General features: G+C 58.9%; 1 protein-coding gene across 11 annotated transcripts in view; it reads right to left on the bottom strand.

Annotated features, from left to right (window-relative positions):
* PPIP5K1 (diphosphoinositol pentakisphosphate kinase 1) overlaps window positions 1–16,212 on the bottom strand; it is a 130,554-nt gene that overhangs the window by 43,542 nt on the left and 70,800 nt on the right. For 7 of the 11 annotated variants that reach the window (XM_075916965.2, XM_089782136.1, XM_089782134.1 and 4 more), the window contains 3 exons: window positions 15,546–15,707; window positions 10,891–10,981; window positions 73–195 (listed from right to left, as the gene is read on the bottom strand). In XM_075916965.2, coding sequence (XP_075773080.2) covers window positions 73–195; window positions 10,891–10,981; window positions 15,546–15,707 — 376 coding nt within the window. The remainder of the gene's footprint in view (window positions 1–72; window positions 196–10,890; window positions 10,982–15,545; window positions 15,708–16,212) is intronic. The other 4 variants (XM_089782135.1, XM_089782139.1, XM_089782137.1 and 1 more) reach the window with 1 other exon arrangement.

Below are 16,212 nucleotides of genomic sequence, written 5' to 3'. Positions count from 1 at the left end.
ACCTGCGCCTCAGCCGCGTCCTTGGACAGCAAGACACGTGTCAATTATCTGCTACACACAGAGTATTCCTACCGTCTTTGTAGGTCAGGCTAGCGACGAACTTTTTGCCGTGGCTGCGTGCATAGTCCTGGAGGTTGGGGGCACTGGAGGAGCCTCCGAGCACAGTTGTGCTAAACAGTCCTGTGCACTGCGACCCTGCAAAGGCACGGGAGGGCATTAGTACCCTGTCTCCACGGCAGTCCAGTTAGCCAGGAGAAGCCATTTCCCCTCCTCCAGATGACCGCTGCAAAGGAGATAAGTCCTGGGCACAGAGGAGGAAAGTTGCCTTACTGCAAGATCACCACCCACACGGGTTTGCGGTCTCTTGGCCTTCCACCTCCTAAGCCAGACACAGCTATTGGCAGTCTGAGCGCTAGGACAGTGACCCATCCAGTTAGGATACCTACCCCCCTTCGTAGGCAGGCACCAACTGTGAGCACTGCTCCTCTGCCCTCCACCCAGCTCTCCTGGGCAGGAAGCAGCCAGCACAGTGGCGCAGAGGAGGAGGAGGCAGGCAAACCTAGGGAGGAGGGAGCGTCGACTCCCAATGAGGAGTTTTCAAATAAAACAAGGAATCTGCTGATCAGGAATCAGGGAGCTTGCTCATAGCTCTACTGCAGGGGTGGCCAACCAACACCAGAGGAGCCAGAATTTACCAGTGCACAGTGCCAAAGAGCCACAGTGGGATCAGCTCTCAGTGGGAGACACGGGAAGGGGGCGCAGCAGTGTGCCAGGCTCAGTGGAGAGTTGGCACCTGTAGCTCCAGCCCCGGATTTGGTACCTATGCAAGGAGCCGCATGTGGCTCTGGAGCACAGGTTGGCCACCCCGGGTGCAGAGAAAAGACTGGATGTCCAGCTGGTGATCAGTCACTATACTGGGCTGCTGGTGCCAGACCTCTAGAAACCTGTACCCAGAGCGCCAGCTTTCCAGATACACACGCACTGTCCTGCTCAGTCCACGGGCTCCTCCAGGCCAGGGTTCTGCCTTTGTTTCCAAGGGTATGTCTACACTACCCCGCTAGTTCGAACTAGCGGGGTAATGTATGCATACCGCACTTGCTAATGAAGCCCGGGATTTGAATTTCCCGGGCTTCATTAGCATAAGCGGGGAGCCGCCATTTTTAAATCCCCGCTGCTTCGAACCCCGTGTAGCGCGGCTACACGGGGCTCGAACTAGGTAGTTCGGACTAGAGTGCCTATTCCGAACTACCGGTACACCTCGTTTCACGAGGAGTACCGGTAGTTCGGAATAGGACCCTAGTCCGAACTACCTAGTTCGAGCCCCGTGTAGCCGCGCTACACGGGGTTCGAAGCAGCGGGGATTTAAAAATGGCGGCTCCCCGCTTATGCTAATGAAGCCCGGGAAATTCAAATCCCGGGCTTCATTAGCAAGTGCGGTATGCATACATTACCCCGCTAGTTCGAACTAGCGGGGTAGTGTAGACATACCCCAAGGGTGCATCTACACTGCAGGGCTGAACTTGAAATAAGCGACGCAAACTGAGCTACGTCAATTGCGGATCTTATTTCGAAATGGAACTCTCCCTCCATCTTCCCCTGCTCCTCGGACAACAAGGGCTGCAGGAGTCGGAGTAAGAAGTCCTCCAGCTTCCCCTGCTCCTCGGACCACAAGGGCTGCAGGAGTCAGAGTAAGAAGTCCTCCAGCTTCCCCTGCTCCTCGGACCACAAGGGCTGCAGGAGTCGGAGTAAGAAGTCCTCCAGCTTCCCCTGCTCCTCGGACCACAAGGGCTGCAGGAGTCGGAGTAAGAAGTCCTCCAGCTTCCCCTGCTCCTCGGACCACGAGGGCTGCAGGAGTCAGAGTAAGAAGTCCTCCAGCTTGATGCTGGTTAGACGCAGACTAAGTGATTTCGAAATAGTGCTGCAGTGTAGATGCACCTTGGGAAAGCCAAGTGACCCACAATGCTCCTTGTCAATTTCCTGTGAGACGCTCTGCAGGGCAGAGGCCAAGAGTCCTTCCTGAGTCCTGGGGCTTGCCCACCATCCATTTACACCTGCCCTGTTCTCTGCCTTGGGCTCTCTCGGTTAACACTTGTACAAAATAAAACCCACCAAAACAAGCCCAAGCCCTCAGTTGCACCATGGCTTGGCTCTGCATCTCCTGGTCCATGCTCAGCTCAAGAGCTGTTCTTTCAAAAGTAAAGACTCACAATGGATTAAGTCAAGAGTTTTGCTGAGAGTCTGAAAATGAGGGTGTCCTACTGTCTCACGCTGCCTGTTCTGGAGAACTCGAGAGGCACATTTCTCCATACATTAGAGGACCTACTTTTTTTTTTTTAAACTATCCTCAATTAATTGTTGGCTCTTTTCTCCAAGCAGTTGGCAGCAGTGTTCCCTGTAAGCTGAGCACCTGAGGCCACGGAGGAGAGATTCAGATGTCGCCTGGCTGATCAGCAGAGCCACAACTGCCAGCAGCATGTCTCTCCTGGTGGTGCACATCACATTTATTTCACATATGCATAGAAAGGATGAGATGGACACTGGCTGGAAGTGCATCTCTGGATGCAACTCCTATGTACAGTGGGTTTGGACCTTTCCTATCTCTCTCTAAAGTTTTCTTGCTGGGCGACGGAATGGTGTTCTCACGCTCTCAGGCCACGAGAGTCGCCAGAGAGAGGAGGGTAGGTGAGCGTAGCGAGCAGCAGGCCCAGCTCCCTAGTCAAATATGTATTCGTTCTGTGGGATTTTGTCTGCTCGTTCAAGAACTTCTCCTAAACGGCAGGACACCAAATCAGGTGGGCAGCTTCCTCATAACAAAGCCAAGTAAGGGTTTGCTTGTGCCAGGAATGAGGCTGTTTCTCAAAACAGAAAGGGAGGGTTCTGGTAGCAGGGACTGTTGTACAGTATAATGATCGCAGGGGGCCAGCAAGGGGATCGGGAAAGCTAGAATCCCACTGGAGTGGCAGGGATGGAAAAAGGGGCACCCATCTACTGTGTATTTCACAGGGTTTGTTTAGATCTGTTGGTCCCCAGCCTGTTGACCTGCACCCTCCCTTGGCTGTGCCCGCTGCAGCAGCCATGGACAGGCGCTTCTCAGCTGGCCCTAAGCTGCTATAGCAAGAGGGCTGGGGTTGTCCCCTTCTCCACAGGGCCCCCCTCATCCCAAGCCCCACCCCACAACAGGCCTTCCAATTTGCCATTTAGCATCCATTCTAAATTCCCCATTTAACCCAGAGATTCCCCTGGCACATCTATGGAACAATGTTTTCTCCTCCTATGTCATCTCCTCTTCTCCTGGCTGATTCTGTCAGCTGCAAAGCAAGCCCAGAGTTTGAGTCTTCGTGGACTCCCCTCTGCAGCCACTCAGACATTTATTTTTTCAGAAGAACAGCGTTTGCCGAGTGACACAGCTAGCTCAGCATCGCATGTTCTCGCACAGTCAGACAAGGGCAGCCTGCAGAAAACACCCTTGCCACATGTGACCATCTCAAAGGCCCATTCCGACCGGGAACCATCCCCCACTGCTACTCTGGCTCTGCCACGCTGCACCACCCCAATAGCCCCTGCAGTCCAGTGTCCAGCCTCCAGCAGCAGGCAGGGCCAGAGACGTCATGGAAAGGTGGACGCTGCCATCTCTCACTGGGCAACACTGTCTACAGCAGCGGTGGGAACCTTTTTGGGGTCGGGGGCCGATGACCCACAGAAAAATCAGTTGGGGACGCACACACGTGAGAAGCAAAAAAACCAACCAAACCCTCGCTGATGTGGCCCCCAACTGAGGAGACGCTCCCCACATTCCCCTGGCACAGCAGAGCCTTTGGGGGCCCAGGATAGTAGATTGTGTGTGCTGTAGCCCCACAGGGGCCTGGAGCACCACCGTGGGCTTCCCAATACTGGGAAGGAGCCCCAAGCCTCGGGGGGCCGGATCCAGACAAGGGGGGGCTGCATCCAGTCTCCAGGCCTGAGGTTCCAACTCAGGATCTGTAGGGAAACTGGTTCCTGATGCTACACCATTTATTCCTCCCCTGGAGCAGGACGATGGACAATCCATGTACATACTCTGAAATTGACACACCCTGCAGAAGATGACGCTAGTTTTCCATCTGCTCCCAAGGGTGTTCATTCAGTGCACACAATCGGAACAATTTCTTTGCGCACTGTCTGCTGTTGCCAAGCTGCAAAGAAGGCATTGGGCTCGGTGAGCCAGCCAAGGGCTGAAAGCAAGGAGCAGCTCCCTGGGCCACCAGGGGAATCAGGCCTCCCTGCGGACATGCTCCAACGCAATCCAAAAGAGCAGAGACGTAACCAAACGAGGCAGCAAGAGCTCTGTGCCGAAGGACACGGCCAAAGAGAAGCAATGGGAAGGCAGCAAGATCCACGGAGTGGATGCTCACGCTCACTAAACAGCAACAAGACAGGTGTCTACTCCTGAGGCGGACGCGCCGATACAATGGGCTGGCTCCCGGAGAACTGTGTTGGGGGCCAGCTGTGCTTTAATAGGGATCATTTCACTCTCCGACACTTCCTACACTAAGCCCTGTAGCCCTCATTGGTGATCTTAGGATCTTATGTACCAAGCATGCCAAGGGAGGTACCGGGGAAGTTATGATCAGTTGAGACCCGCCCTTTTCCTCTCAATCTGTGTGGGGGAGTGTGACTGAGTGGTCCTGCCACACCCTACCCCAGAAAAGAGCCATAGATAAGTCCTCCGGGAGGTTAGAGTGGCTCTGGAGGAAGAGCTGCAAAGCAGAGCTCAAGCATGCAGACCCACAAGGCTGGCTGGCAGAAGAAGCAGTTTCCAAGAGGGAAGCGCTGGAGGCAAGTGTCTAAACAACCATCGTTCAGCAAGGGCACGTCTACACAGCAGGGCTAAACTCAAAATAAGCGACAGCTTCAGCTATGCTGATTGATTACACAGCGTAATCAAAATAGCGGATTTCGACTTTTGGCACAGTCCAGATGGTCACAGGAGTCAGAGTAAGAAGCCCGTTATTTCAATGTATTCCAAAATAACAGGCCAGCTGTGTAGACGTGCACGACATTATTCCAAAATAACGCTGCTGTGTAGACACAGCCCCAGGGAGCTGCAGTCCAGCGACTCACTCGTGTGGGGACTCAGCAACGCCCTCGGACATGCTGAACTGGCGCTCTCCAAGCAGAAGGAAGGTCGAAAACAGAACTCAGGGGCCGGGCCTTTGCCTTTCTCCTGCCCACCCTACCCCCGCTGCATGCCACAAGGGCGCGGAGAAGGCAGAAGATGCCAATGAAGGAGACTGGTCTGCAATAGCTAGTGGGGTGAGAAGAGAGCTGGGTAGCCACTCTGACTTTTTGCCTGTCACTTCAAGTCTCTTTTGGGTTACTGGTCATCTTTCCCAGGGGGTGTGTGAAGTGTCTGGCAACTGGCTCAGGTTCTACCAAGGCTGCTGTGTATCCATTTCCAGTAATGACTGTTTACATTTGCACTGCACAGTCCTGAAGTTTTTGCCTGGTCCCCTCTGATCTGCAAGTGGCTCTGGGCGCGGGGCTCAGGTCCTGTGGTACTGACTGATCACAGCCCCTGGAGGGGTTTGCTGCTTGTCGCTAGCAAAGCATCGCCAGAGACAGCCCAGGCCAGGCCTCACAGCTCCTGGCAATACCCCGGGAAACCCTTCACAGACTCAGACCCCCTCAAGCCACAACTGTGACCCTCCCAATTTCCAATGGAACATTTTCGGGGCTCCAGCAGAGTAAACCTGAGGAACTTAGCCTGACAGCTGTGAGGAATGGTAAAGGCACCAGACCAAGCATCCTCTCCTGCCTTCTCCCTTTTGTGTTAGTAGCAACTTTGGTTTGACGCCAGAATGCTAGTGGGCGGGGCTCACTGGCCCAGCAGCAGCACAGACCACGTACCGCGAGAGACGAAGGAGTGAGCTCCATGGCCCAAGCCGAGCGCCAGCTGGCTTCATAGCATAGAGGCTCCTCCACTAAGCTCCAGAGGTCCGCCTGCTGGTGGTTACACTAGCACTCCTCCTCCTCCCCCGCAGCAAGAGCTCCGGAGACGCCACCAGCCAGTGGTGGGCAAGGAGACAAGCTGGCACCGGAGCAGGACTTGCTCAAAGCAAGTCACTCACAGCCGCACCCAAGCGCCAGAGTGAATGTGCCTGCCGCTGCCCCTCCCACACGGGGTTCCAACCGGGAAGGGTTTCTGTGACACAGACGAGCATTAGGAGGCAAGAGATGCGTTGGCTCCTTAAGCACATCAAAGGGTTAAGCAGCCGGCAGGGGGTGGAGTTACATTAAGAACAAATGGCTGCAAACTGACCAACTCGTTTAGGTTTGGCTGAGCAGACGCTGGGAGGGGTGCAGTCCTGGAACCTCTTTCGAAAAGGAGCAGTGGGGGCAAACCCCACACAAGCCCACAATCTAGCTGGCGTCCAGGCAGAGCTTGGCACATTTGCTGAGGCCGCCAACAACTGCATGCTGCTGGCTTGAGAGCAAGTCAGCAGCCCTGGGGTGCCACGCGGGAAGGGCTCCGAGTTACTGCGGGAATTCCTTCCTTCCCAGCATCCAGCTGTTGGCTCTTGCCTACATGCTCAGGAATCCCTTATCCCCTGGCTCAGAACTGCAGAGACCGGGGGGGGTGTTCACTTTCCACTGCAGCACGAACCACGTGCAGGTTTCAACTAGTGTCAGTGGTGGATTCTCTGACGATGTCTTCAGTCAAGATGCGGAGTTCCCTGCCGTGGCCAGGGGCTAGCTCAGGAACAGCTGCGGGAGGTGCTGGGGCCTGCAGGTCAGACTCAATGGTCTGCCTGGCCTGAAGAATGGAGGAGTTAACAACCCAAATCCACCTAGGAAGAAAGGCACAGCCCAGGAGCCGGGCCTACAGAACTCCTTGCTCGGGGCAGCCGCTCCTCCACCTTGCCCAGCACTGACAAGACGCTGCAGAGCAGAGGGCCAGTGAGAAGAGCGGTTGGGATTAGGTGAAATCCCGACTCAAAGCCATGAAGGCCCTTTCTACAACCCAGCAATGGAGCCTGCAGCAGCCTCCTCCAATAGCTGCGAGGGCTAAGGGAAGCACGGTAGCTGGAAATGGACCTCTCAGGGACACTCGATCGATGGGCAGCCTGGACTAGCGCGTGGGCCACCCGAACGGCCCCCGTCCACCTCAGCGGGATTGTTGTACCAAGTGGGGCTCCCTGCGCTTGCGAACCCAGCACGAGGGGGAGCGTTGACTGACCACAGCAGCGCTGGGATTGGCTGCCGAGGGAGCCCGCGGCTCTGTCAATGCTGCGTGCAGCCAGCACACACCTCACTGCGTGTGCCCTGGCTCCACGGGCCTGCCACTTTGGAACAGTGGGATGCAGACAGAAAGCAGCACAATCTACCAACCCGGCACGTGGGCAATGTCCTGCACTCCCACGTTGAACCGGGTGGGCCACAGGCTCCCCCTGCTGCTACAGAATAGTAGAGAGGTCCAGCCATCAGCACCCAGCACTGCCGCTGGAAGCGCCACGCCCTCCGCGACGGACACGAAACCAGCCTTCGCCCAGTTCCAGGCACTCAGCAGGAACTCAAGTCTAGTCCCGAGAGGAGGGTCATGTGCGACGGGGGAGGAGACTCAGAACAGTCAGAAACCTCTAGGCTGACAGTGCTGCTGCTACGAGGACTTTGCAAAGACACGTAAGAAAGTCGCTTTGCTGCTGCTGTGCCGTTTCGGGAGTGAAGTCTGGTTTCCCTGCCTGCGCGGGGTGACTTTCTTGGCACCGAAACGTGAACTCTCCTGCCTCTGTAGCAGGCACCCTGGCTCCAGAACGACAACACTGAATCTCAGGGCCCAGCCACTGAGCGGGGCTCGCAGGGCTCAGACTGCTGGGCTGAAAACGACAGTGCAGGCGTTCGGGCTCAGGCTGCAGGCTCTAAGCCCCTCCCCTCTCCTGGCACCGGAGTCAGGCTCCCGCCCAAGAGAAGACGCCCACACTGCAAACGTAGCGCTCACAGCCTGGGGCCCAGGGGCCATGGATCACCATAGAGACAGCCCTAGACACTGCAGCTCTGTGACTGCGGAACCAAAGCCAGAATGTAAGAGCGGAGAGAACTCCCTGCCCATGGCTCTGGTTTCACGGCCTTGCAACGCGATCGCTGCGCCAGCTATCCAAGGAGGACTGCATTTGTGCTAAAGAAGAGAAAAAGCACAATTTCTTTTGACAGCCTCTCTGGGCCTTTAGCACAAATCAAACACCACCGCACACCTGTTCCTACACTCCCCTCCGGCCTGCCAGCAGGAACCAGAACAGTCTCCTGGGCAGTACAGCGAGAATACGCCACCACCCTGCTGCACACGGCTGTTTAATGGAGAGTCCGCAGCACACGCTGTCGGGCTAAACAACCACTATCTGCATCGGTCACGGGTCCACTTTGCAGGCAACCTCTGGACAGAGAATTTGACCCTGCTGGGAGCAATAGGAGACTTTGTTGATCAGACTCCAAATTCTGGCCTGACAAGACAAGATCCTGGCTTTCTTCTCCTGGCATCAAATGTTCGGCTCCCGCCCGTCAATCGCCAGCCAGTCCCCCACCCTGCGCCCTTCCTGCCCCCGCCCACCCTCCCGCCCAATCGCCAGCCAGTCCCCCACCCTGCGCCCTTCCTGCCCCCACCCACCCTCCCGCCCGTCAATCGCCAGCCAGGCCCCCACCCTGCGCCCTTCCTGCCCCCGCCCACCCTCCCGCCCGTCAATCGCCAGCCAGTCCCCCACCCTGCGCCCTTCCTGCCCCCGTCCACCCTCCCGCCCGTCAATCGCCAGCCAGTCCCCCACCCTGCGCCCTTCCTGCCCCCGCCCACCCTCCCGCCCGTCAATCGCCAGCCAGTCCCCACCCTGTGCCCTTCCTGCCCCCGCCCACCCTCCCGCCCGTCAATCGCCAGCCAGTCCCCCACCCTGCGCCCTTCCTGCCCCCGCCCACCCTCCCGCCCGTCAATCGCCAGCCAGTCCCCCACCCTGCGCCCTTCCTGCCCCCGCCCACCCTCCCGCCCGTCAATCGCCAGCCAGTCCCCCACCCTGCGCCCTTCCTGCCCCCGCCTACCCTCCCGCCCAATCGCCAGCCAGGCCCCCACCCTGCGCCCTTCCTGCCCCCGCCCACCCTCCCGCCCGTCAATCGCCAGCCAGTCCCCCACCCTGCGCCCTTCCTGCCCCCGCCCACCCTCCCGCCCAATCGCCAGCCAGTCCCCCACCCTGCGCCCTTCCTGCCCCCGCCCACCCTCCCGCCCAATCGCCAGCCAGTCCCCACCCTGCGCCCTTCCTGCCCCCGCCCACCCTCCCGCCCAATCGCCAGCCAGTCCCCCACCCTGCGCCCTTCCTGCCCCCACCCACCCTCCCGCCCGTCAATCGCCAGCCAGGCCCCCACCCTGCGCCCTTCCTGCCCCCGCCCACCCTCCCGCCCAATCGCCAGCCAGTCCCCCACCCTGCGCCCTTCCTGCCCCCGCCCACCCTCCCGCCCGTCAATCGCCAGCCAGTCCCCCACCCTCCGCCCTTCCTGCCCCCGCCCACCCTCCCGCCCGTCAATCGCCAGCCAGTCCCCCACCCTGCGCCCTTCCTGCCCCCGCCCACCCTCCCGCCCGTCAATCGCCAGCCAGTCCCCCACCCTGCGCCCTTCCTGCCCCTGCACACCCTCCCGCCCGCCAATCGCCAGCCAGTCCCCACCCTGCGCCCTTCCTGCCCCCGTCCACCCTCCCGCCCGTCAATCGCCAGCCAGTCCCCCACCCTGTGCCCTTCCTGCCCCCGCCCACCCTCCCGCCCGTCAATCGCCAGCCAGTCCCCCACCCTGCGCCCTTCCTGCCCCCGCCTACCCTCCCGCCCAATCGCCAGCCAGGCCCCCACCCTGCACCCTTCCTGCTCCCGCCCACCACACCCCTGGATCTGCCTACCTGCCTGCTCCGGCCCATCACTCGCCAGCCAGGCCCCCACCATGCGCCCTTCCCGCTCCCGCCCCTGCCCACCACACCTCTGAACCGGCCCCTCCTGCCCGTGAATCGCCTGCCAGGCCCCCCGCCTGCACCCTTCCCGCTCCCACCCCACCCACCAATAAAACAGTCCAGGGTCCACAGCCCAGCCCCCTCCTTCCATCCCTAGTCTCACCTTCAACCTCCATTCCTACACCCACCATCCTCCCTAATCCCTCCCCCTCTGCACCTCCGCACTACCCACCCCCTGCCTCCATTCCTATATCCCCTCACCGCAGTGCCCATTCCCACATACATCCCTATGCCCCTTCCTCCCTCCCCACACATGCCCTGCCCCCCCACGAACAGCAACCTAAGCACCACAGAAACGGCAGCAGGCCTGCACACAGGACTGGGGGCGTGGGCAGCTGCCTAGCAAGGGGCAGGAAAGGCGCCATTGCTGGGGTGCTGTGCAGCAGGAGCAGGTGGAGGGAGGGGCAGAGCGCAGGGTTCCTTTGGGATGCCAGGACGGGAGTCTGGAAGGGGGCAGTGCCCCGCTCAGCCACCAGGCCCCATGCCGCTTCCCCTGTGGGCCTGCTCAGGCCCGGGAAGGCCCCCCAATGTCTGCCCTGGAGCCTCTGCCCGAGGTCTCCCCTGCGAGCGATGGGGGTAGTGCTGCTGCAGCCCCATTCCCTGTGCCCGGCTTATCCGGAGCAGCACCCCAGCCCTGGACGGAATCGCTCCCTGCCCTGGCCACTGCTCGTGGACCAGCAAAGCCACCTGGCAGACCGGCCTGGGCAGACTCCGCCTCCCAGGGGTCCTGGCTGCTCAGCTCTGGAGGGCAGAGCCTGGCAGGGACAGCTATAGATAGAGATGAACTTGGAAAGGAGGAGACGGAGGACTGTACGGGAAACTTACTGTGTTGGAAGAGGACACACACACACACACACACACACACACGGAGTGCCGGCTCGTACCTAGGCCACTCTGCTTCATTTCGGAAGACGGTCTGGCGTAGGAGGAGAAGAGGCGATACCCTCCAGATCTGGAAGAGGACTCAGACAGCACCTGTCGAAAGAAGAGGAATGCTGACGGCACCATTAGACTCATGGCTGCTCCACCCCACGCGTTCAGAGGGCTTCACAAAGGTCCCCAGGAGGTCTCCTTTTAAAGACTGAAGGGACAAGAGACAGTATGTGTCGGCTTCTCGCAGGCAGCCACGTGCTTTGCACCTTGAGAAATCTCAGCACAGACCCCAAGGAGTTCCTACTCGCAGATCCGGACCCGCTCGCAGACACAGCCCATGTCATCACCCTCAAGCGGGGCTAGCTCCACACAGCAACAGCCAGACCAGCATCCTGTCCGACAGTGCCAGATGCTCCATAGGGAATCATGGAATCCTCGCACTGGAATCCAGCCCCTGCCCCTGGCAGGACAAAGCGCCGTCTAGATCAGAGGTGGAAAATAATTTTTGAAGTGGCCCCGGGCCGGGTCAGGATGCTCCCGGGCTTCCCCACCCCCAAACCAATCATGGTCTGGGGGTGAGGGGCCCCTTTGCCCCTCCTTCCCACTAAGCACCCATGGCCCTGGCAGGGTGGAAAGAGGCTTCGCACGCTCCCCCAGCCCCAGGCCAACCAGAGCTTGCATGAAGCACTCAGGAAAGTGCCGCGTGCTCCTCTCAGGGCAGAGGAAGCTTCGTACGGTCCCACGCTCCCAAGCTCTGCCTGGCCAGGGCCCGGGGAGCGTGCGGCACTTAGGAAAGTGTGCAGGGCGGGGGCAGGGTGGAAGAAGCGCTGTGCACTTCTCCCACCCCCAGGCCAGTCAGGACTTGGGGCGGGAGAGCATGTGAAGTCTCCTGCCCCGCGAGGAGCGCACGGCACTTCACAGTGCAACTTGCTCCTGGCAGGATGGAGGAAGTGGCGTGCGCTGTTCCCCTGCCCCCAGACCCTAACTGGCCTGGGGGCGGGGGAGCGGCATGGCCTCCGCGGGCCGGACCTACCCGCTTGGTGGCCAGGATGCAGCCCACGGAGGCCCTTTCCCACCCCTGGTCTAGACCATCCCGACAGGCGTCTGTCCAACCTGCTCTTACATATCTCCAGAGACAGGGATTCCACAACCTCCCCGGGAAACTTATCCCAGTGTTTAACCACCCTGGCAGGCAGGACGGTTTTCCTAATGGCCAACCTCAACCTCCCTGGCTGCAGTTTAAGCCCCTTGCTGCTTCTTGTCCTGTCCTCAGAGGCGAAGGGGAACAGCTTTTCTCTCTCCTCCTCGTAACACCCTTTTAGGTACTTGAAAACCGCTCTCATGTCCCGTCTCAGTCTTCTCTTTTCTAAGCTAAACAAGCCCAGCTCTTTCAGTCTTCCCTCACCGCTCCTGTTCTCTGGACCTTTCATCATTCTCGTTGCCCTTCTCTGGGCCTTCTCCAGTTTCTCCACATCTTTCTTGTGGTGCCCAGCACTGGACACAAGACTCCAACTGAGGCCTAACCAGTGCAGAGTAAAGCAGGAGAATGACTTCTCGTGTCTTGCTCACAACACTCTTGCTCATGCAGCCCAGAATCAGGTTTGCTTTTTTTGCAACAGTGTCACGCGGACTCATATTGGGCTTGTGGTCCACTCTGACCCCTAGATCCCTTTCTGCAGGACTCCTCCCTAGACAGTCGCTTCCCACTGTGTACGTGTGGAAGGGATTGTTCCTTCGGAAGTGAAATGAACAGAACCGGGCAATTTCAAGTGATCCATCCTATGTCATTCAGTGCCAGTTTCTACCAGCTGGAGGTTTAGGGACACCCAGATCGTGGAGTTGTGTCCCTGACCATCTTGGCTAACCGCCACTGATGGACCTGTCCTCCATGAAATTCTCCAGTTCTTTTTTGAACCCAATTATAGTTTTGGGATTCAACATCGTAGCAGTAAGTTCCCCACACCAACTGTGCTGTGTGAAGTAGTGTTTATTTACCCTGCTGCCCATTAAGAACCAGGGCTCACCAGCCAGACCTGCGGTACGAGAAGAGGTAAGTAACTCTTCCCAAGTCAATTTCCCCACACCATTCATGACTTTAGAGACCTCTACAGGTTCCCCCTTGGCAGGTTCTTTTTTCCCCCAAGCTGAACAGTCCCCCTTTCTTTGCTCTCTCGTCACTTGGAAGCTGTGCCACACTTGGCTGAGTCATTTGTGTTGCCTTTCCCTGTAGCTCTTCCTTTCTATTGCATCTTTTCTGAGATGGGGCACCGGCACGGCGCACAGCAGTCAAGATGTGGGTGAACCCTGGATTTATATAGTGCCACGATGGTGTCTTCTGTGTTATTCGAGTCAGAGCATTAGCCATATTATTTTCAGCAAAAGCCATGAGGAGTCTGGTGGCACCTTAAGGACAAATGTACTTGGCAGAAGCGTCAGTGGGCTGGAGCGCACTTTGTCCGACGCAGGACGTGGACGGGGATATCCACACACCAGCGACGAGAGGCGGGCCAGTGTCAGCGATGCCAGTCCAGCGCGGGTAGAGGCGGTAGGAAGGTGAGAATACCCAAAGGGGAAGATTCTTTGTACTGAGCTAGCCACCCCCAGTCTCTAGTAAGACCCGGTCTGGTGGTAAGCCTGCAGGGGTCCAGTCTGCTTTGGAAGGGGTCTGTCAAATATGGCAACGCTGTTGGTTTGGGTCTAGATCCCTTCCCTCACAGTTCCTGCCATTGTTAGCATTCGGAGTTCACTGCGCTGGTGTCTTCTGAAAACGCTCCACAAGGACGCCAAGATCTCTAGGAGCGGTCCAGCTAATTTAGAGCCCGTCATTTCGTATGCACCATCGAGATGTTTTCCAGCAGGCACTGCTGCACATTTATCAACACCGAGTTTCATCTGTCATGTTACCCCATCAGCCAGGTCTGTGAGGTCTCGCAGCCAGCTTTGAGCGGAGCTATTTGGGTAAGTTTCTATCACCTGAAAGTCGCGCTGCCTCGTGATTGCTCTCCTGTTCCAGATCACTTCTGCGCATGCTGAGCAGTGCAGGTCCCACTACAGTCACTTGGGGGACCCTGCTACTTACTTCTCTCCACTGTGAAAAAGACGATTTATTCCTACCCTTGTGTTAAACAGACCCACGAGAGGACCTTCCCCCACATCCCATGACCTTTCTGAAAGTTCAAGGACACTAGATCCACTGGAGCCCCCAGAACATGGTTCATTTATTGGGTGCCAATCACCAAAAAGGCACCTGGGACTTCATGGCCGACAATAAGGAAGGCCCAAGACAGCTAATGATCCCGCAGCCCCAGACACTCCAACAAAGCAGCTGGCGTCAGAGCGAGTGATGTCCCAGACGACAGGACACCGAGCCTTGAAGGGGATTTTTGGATACTGCGGGCTTAGTCCCCACCATCGAGATACCCCAGACAGACAGACCCTGAGGACAGGGCCCCAAGGCCAACCCAGCTGAGCCCAGACAGACAGACAGACCCTGAGGACAGGGCCCCAAGGCCAACCCAGCTGAGCCCAGACAGACAGACCCTGAGGACAGGGCCCCAAGGCCAACCCAGCTGAGCCCAGACAGACAGACAGACCCTGAGGACAGGGCCCCAAGGCCAACCCAGCTGAGCCCAGACAGACAGACAGACCCTGAGGACAGGGCCCCAAGGCCAACCCAGCTGAGCCCAGACAGACAGACAGACCCTGAGGACAGGGCCCCAAGGCCAACCCAGCTGAGCCCAGACAGACAGACAGACCCTGAGGACAGGGCCCCAAGGCCAACCCAGCTGAGCCCAGACAGACAGACAGACCCTGAGGACAGGGCCCCAAGGCCAACCCAGCTGAGCCCAGACAGACAGACAGACCCTGAGGACAGGGCCCCAAGGCCAACCCAGCTGAGCCCAGACAGACAGACAGACCCTGAGGACAGGGCCCCAAGGCCAACCCAGCTGAGCCCAGACAGACAGACAGACCCTGAGGACAGGGCCCCAAGGCCAACCCAGCTGAGCCCAGACAGACAGACAGACCCTGAGGACAGGGCCCCAAGGCCAACCCAGCTGAGCCCAGACAGACAGACAGACAGACCCTGAGGACAGGGCCCCAAGGCCAACCCAGCTGAGCCCAGACAGACAGACAGACAGACCCTGAGGACAGGGCCCCAAGGCCAACCCAGCTGAGCCCAGACAGACAGACAGACCCTGAGGACAGGGCCCCAAGGCCAACCCAGCTGAGCCCAGACAAACTAACAACTTGGGAATGCCCCTGGTCTGCCCGTGTTAATCAGACAGCAGGCGCCGCCCCCTCCCATAAGCCTGCAGGCGGGGATGTGCAGCGCGGCATCTGCCAGTTCAGCTTCAGAAGCCCAAGAAGGGGCTAGCGCAATGCAGCCTGGAGGCAATGGTGCCCTAGGCCCCGACAGCGCAGGGGACGTGCCGACTCTGCATTGACCCGCTGTGCCTCAGAGGCTCTTCTCCCATCGCTATTGCTGCACCTTTTTCCAACCCTGCTGCATTTGTTCACAACCGGCTTTCCCTCGGGCCCACTGGGCCCGTAGCACCTTCCACAGCAGTAACACCCAACCTGGCGCACTGGGAAAGGCGAGTCCCAGGACAAGCAGTGGCAAAGCTGAGCTCCACATCTGGGCAAGCAGACTGCGCCTGGCCGTTACCTCCATGGAGCCCGTTTTCCGGTTGCGGATCAAGGGCGATCTCCGCTGAATGCTGACTGGCTCCAGGAGCTGGGATGACCTGTGTGGTGCTTCGTCTGGCTCATCAACGCTCTTCACCTTGGAGAGATCCTCCATGCTGCCCTGGTCGGGCGTCGCGTCATTCTGCAGGAGGGAAAGGCGTGAGCAGTGCCGCGGCGACCGGCAACCAGACGCTGGAACCAGGCTCGCCAGCGGGGGAAGGGGCAGAGCAGGCAATTGCTCAGGGACCTGGGTGGTTTAGGAGCCCACGGCTCCCAGCAGCACAATGGAGCTAAGGCAGGCTTCCAGCCCCCTTGCTCGCGCTGCTCCCAGAAGTGGCAGCCCTGGCAGGAGGCAGCGTCTCCACGTGCTGCCGCCACCAGGCACGGGCACTGCAGCTCCCATTGGCTGGGAAGGGAGACTCTGGCTCCCCTGCCTAGAAGCTACTGCCCCGGGTTGTGCAGGAGCCACCTCCCCAACCCCAAGTCCCTTCCAGAGTCCGTACCCATCCCCCCGCCAAACCTCCAGCCTCTGGGGAAAGTGGGCAAGGGGGGGCAACCTCACTGGGTGGTATGTGGCAGCCCTGGCTGTGTGGGAAGAGCTTCCTGGCCACCACCAGCTGTCAGGCAGACTGCGCAGGTGCAGTGCA

This window comes from Pelodiscus sinensis, chromosome 14 (assembly GCF_052426305.1).
Source record: "Pelodiscus sinensis isolate ZL-2025 chromosome 14, ASM5242630v1, whole genome shotgun sequence".
Taxonomy (NCBI): domain Eukaryota; kingdom Metazoa; phylum Chordata; order Testudines; family Trionychidae; genus Pelodiscus; species Pelodiscus sinensis.
This window is presented reverse-complemented; position numbering and strand designations above follow the sequence as displayed.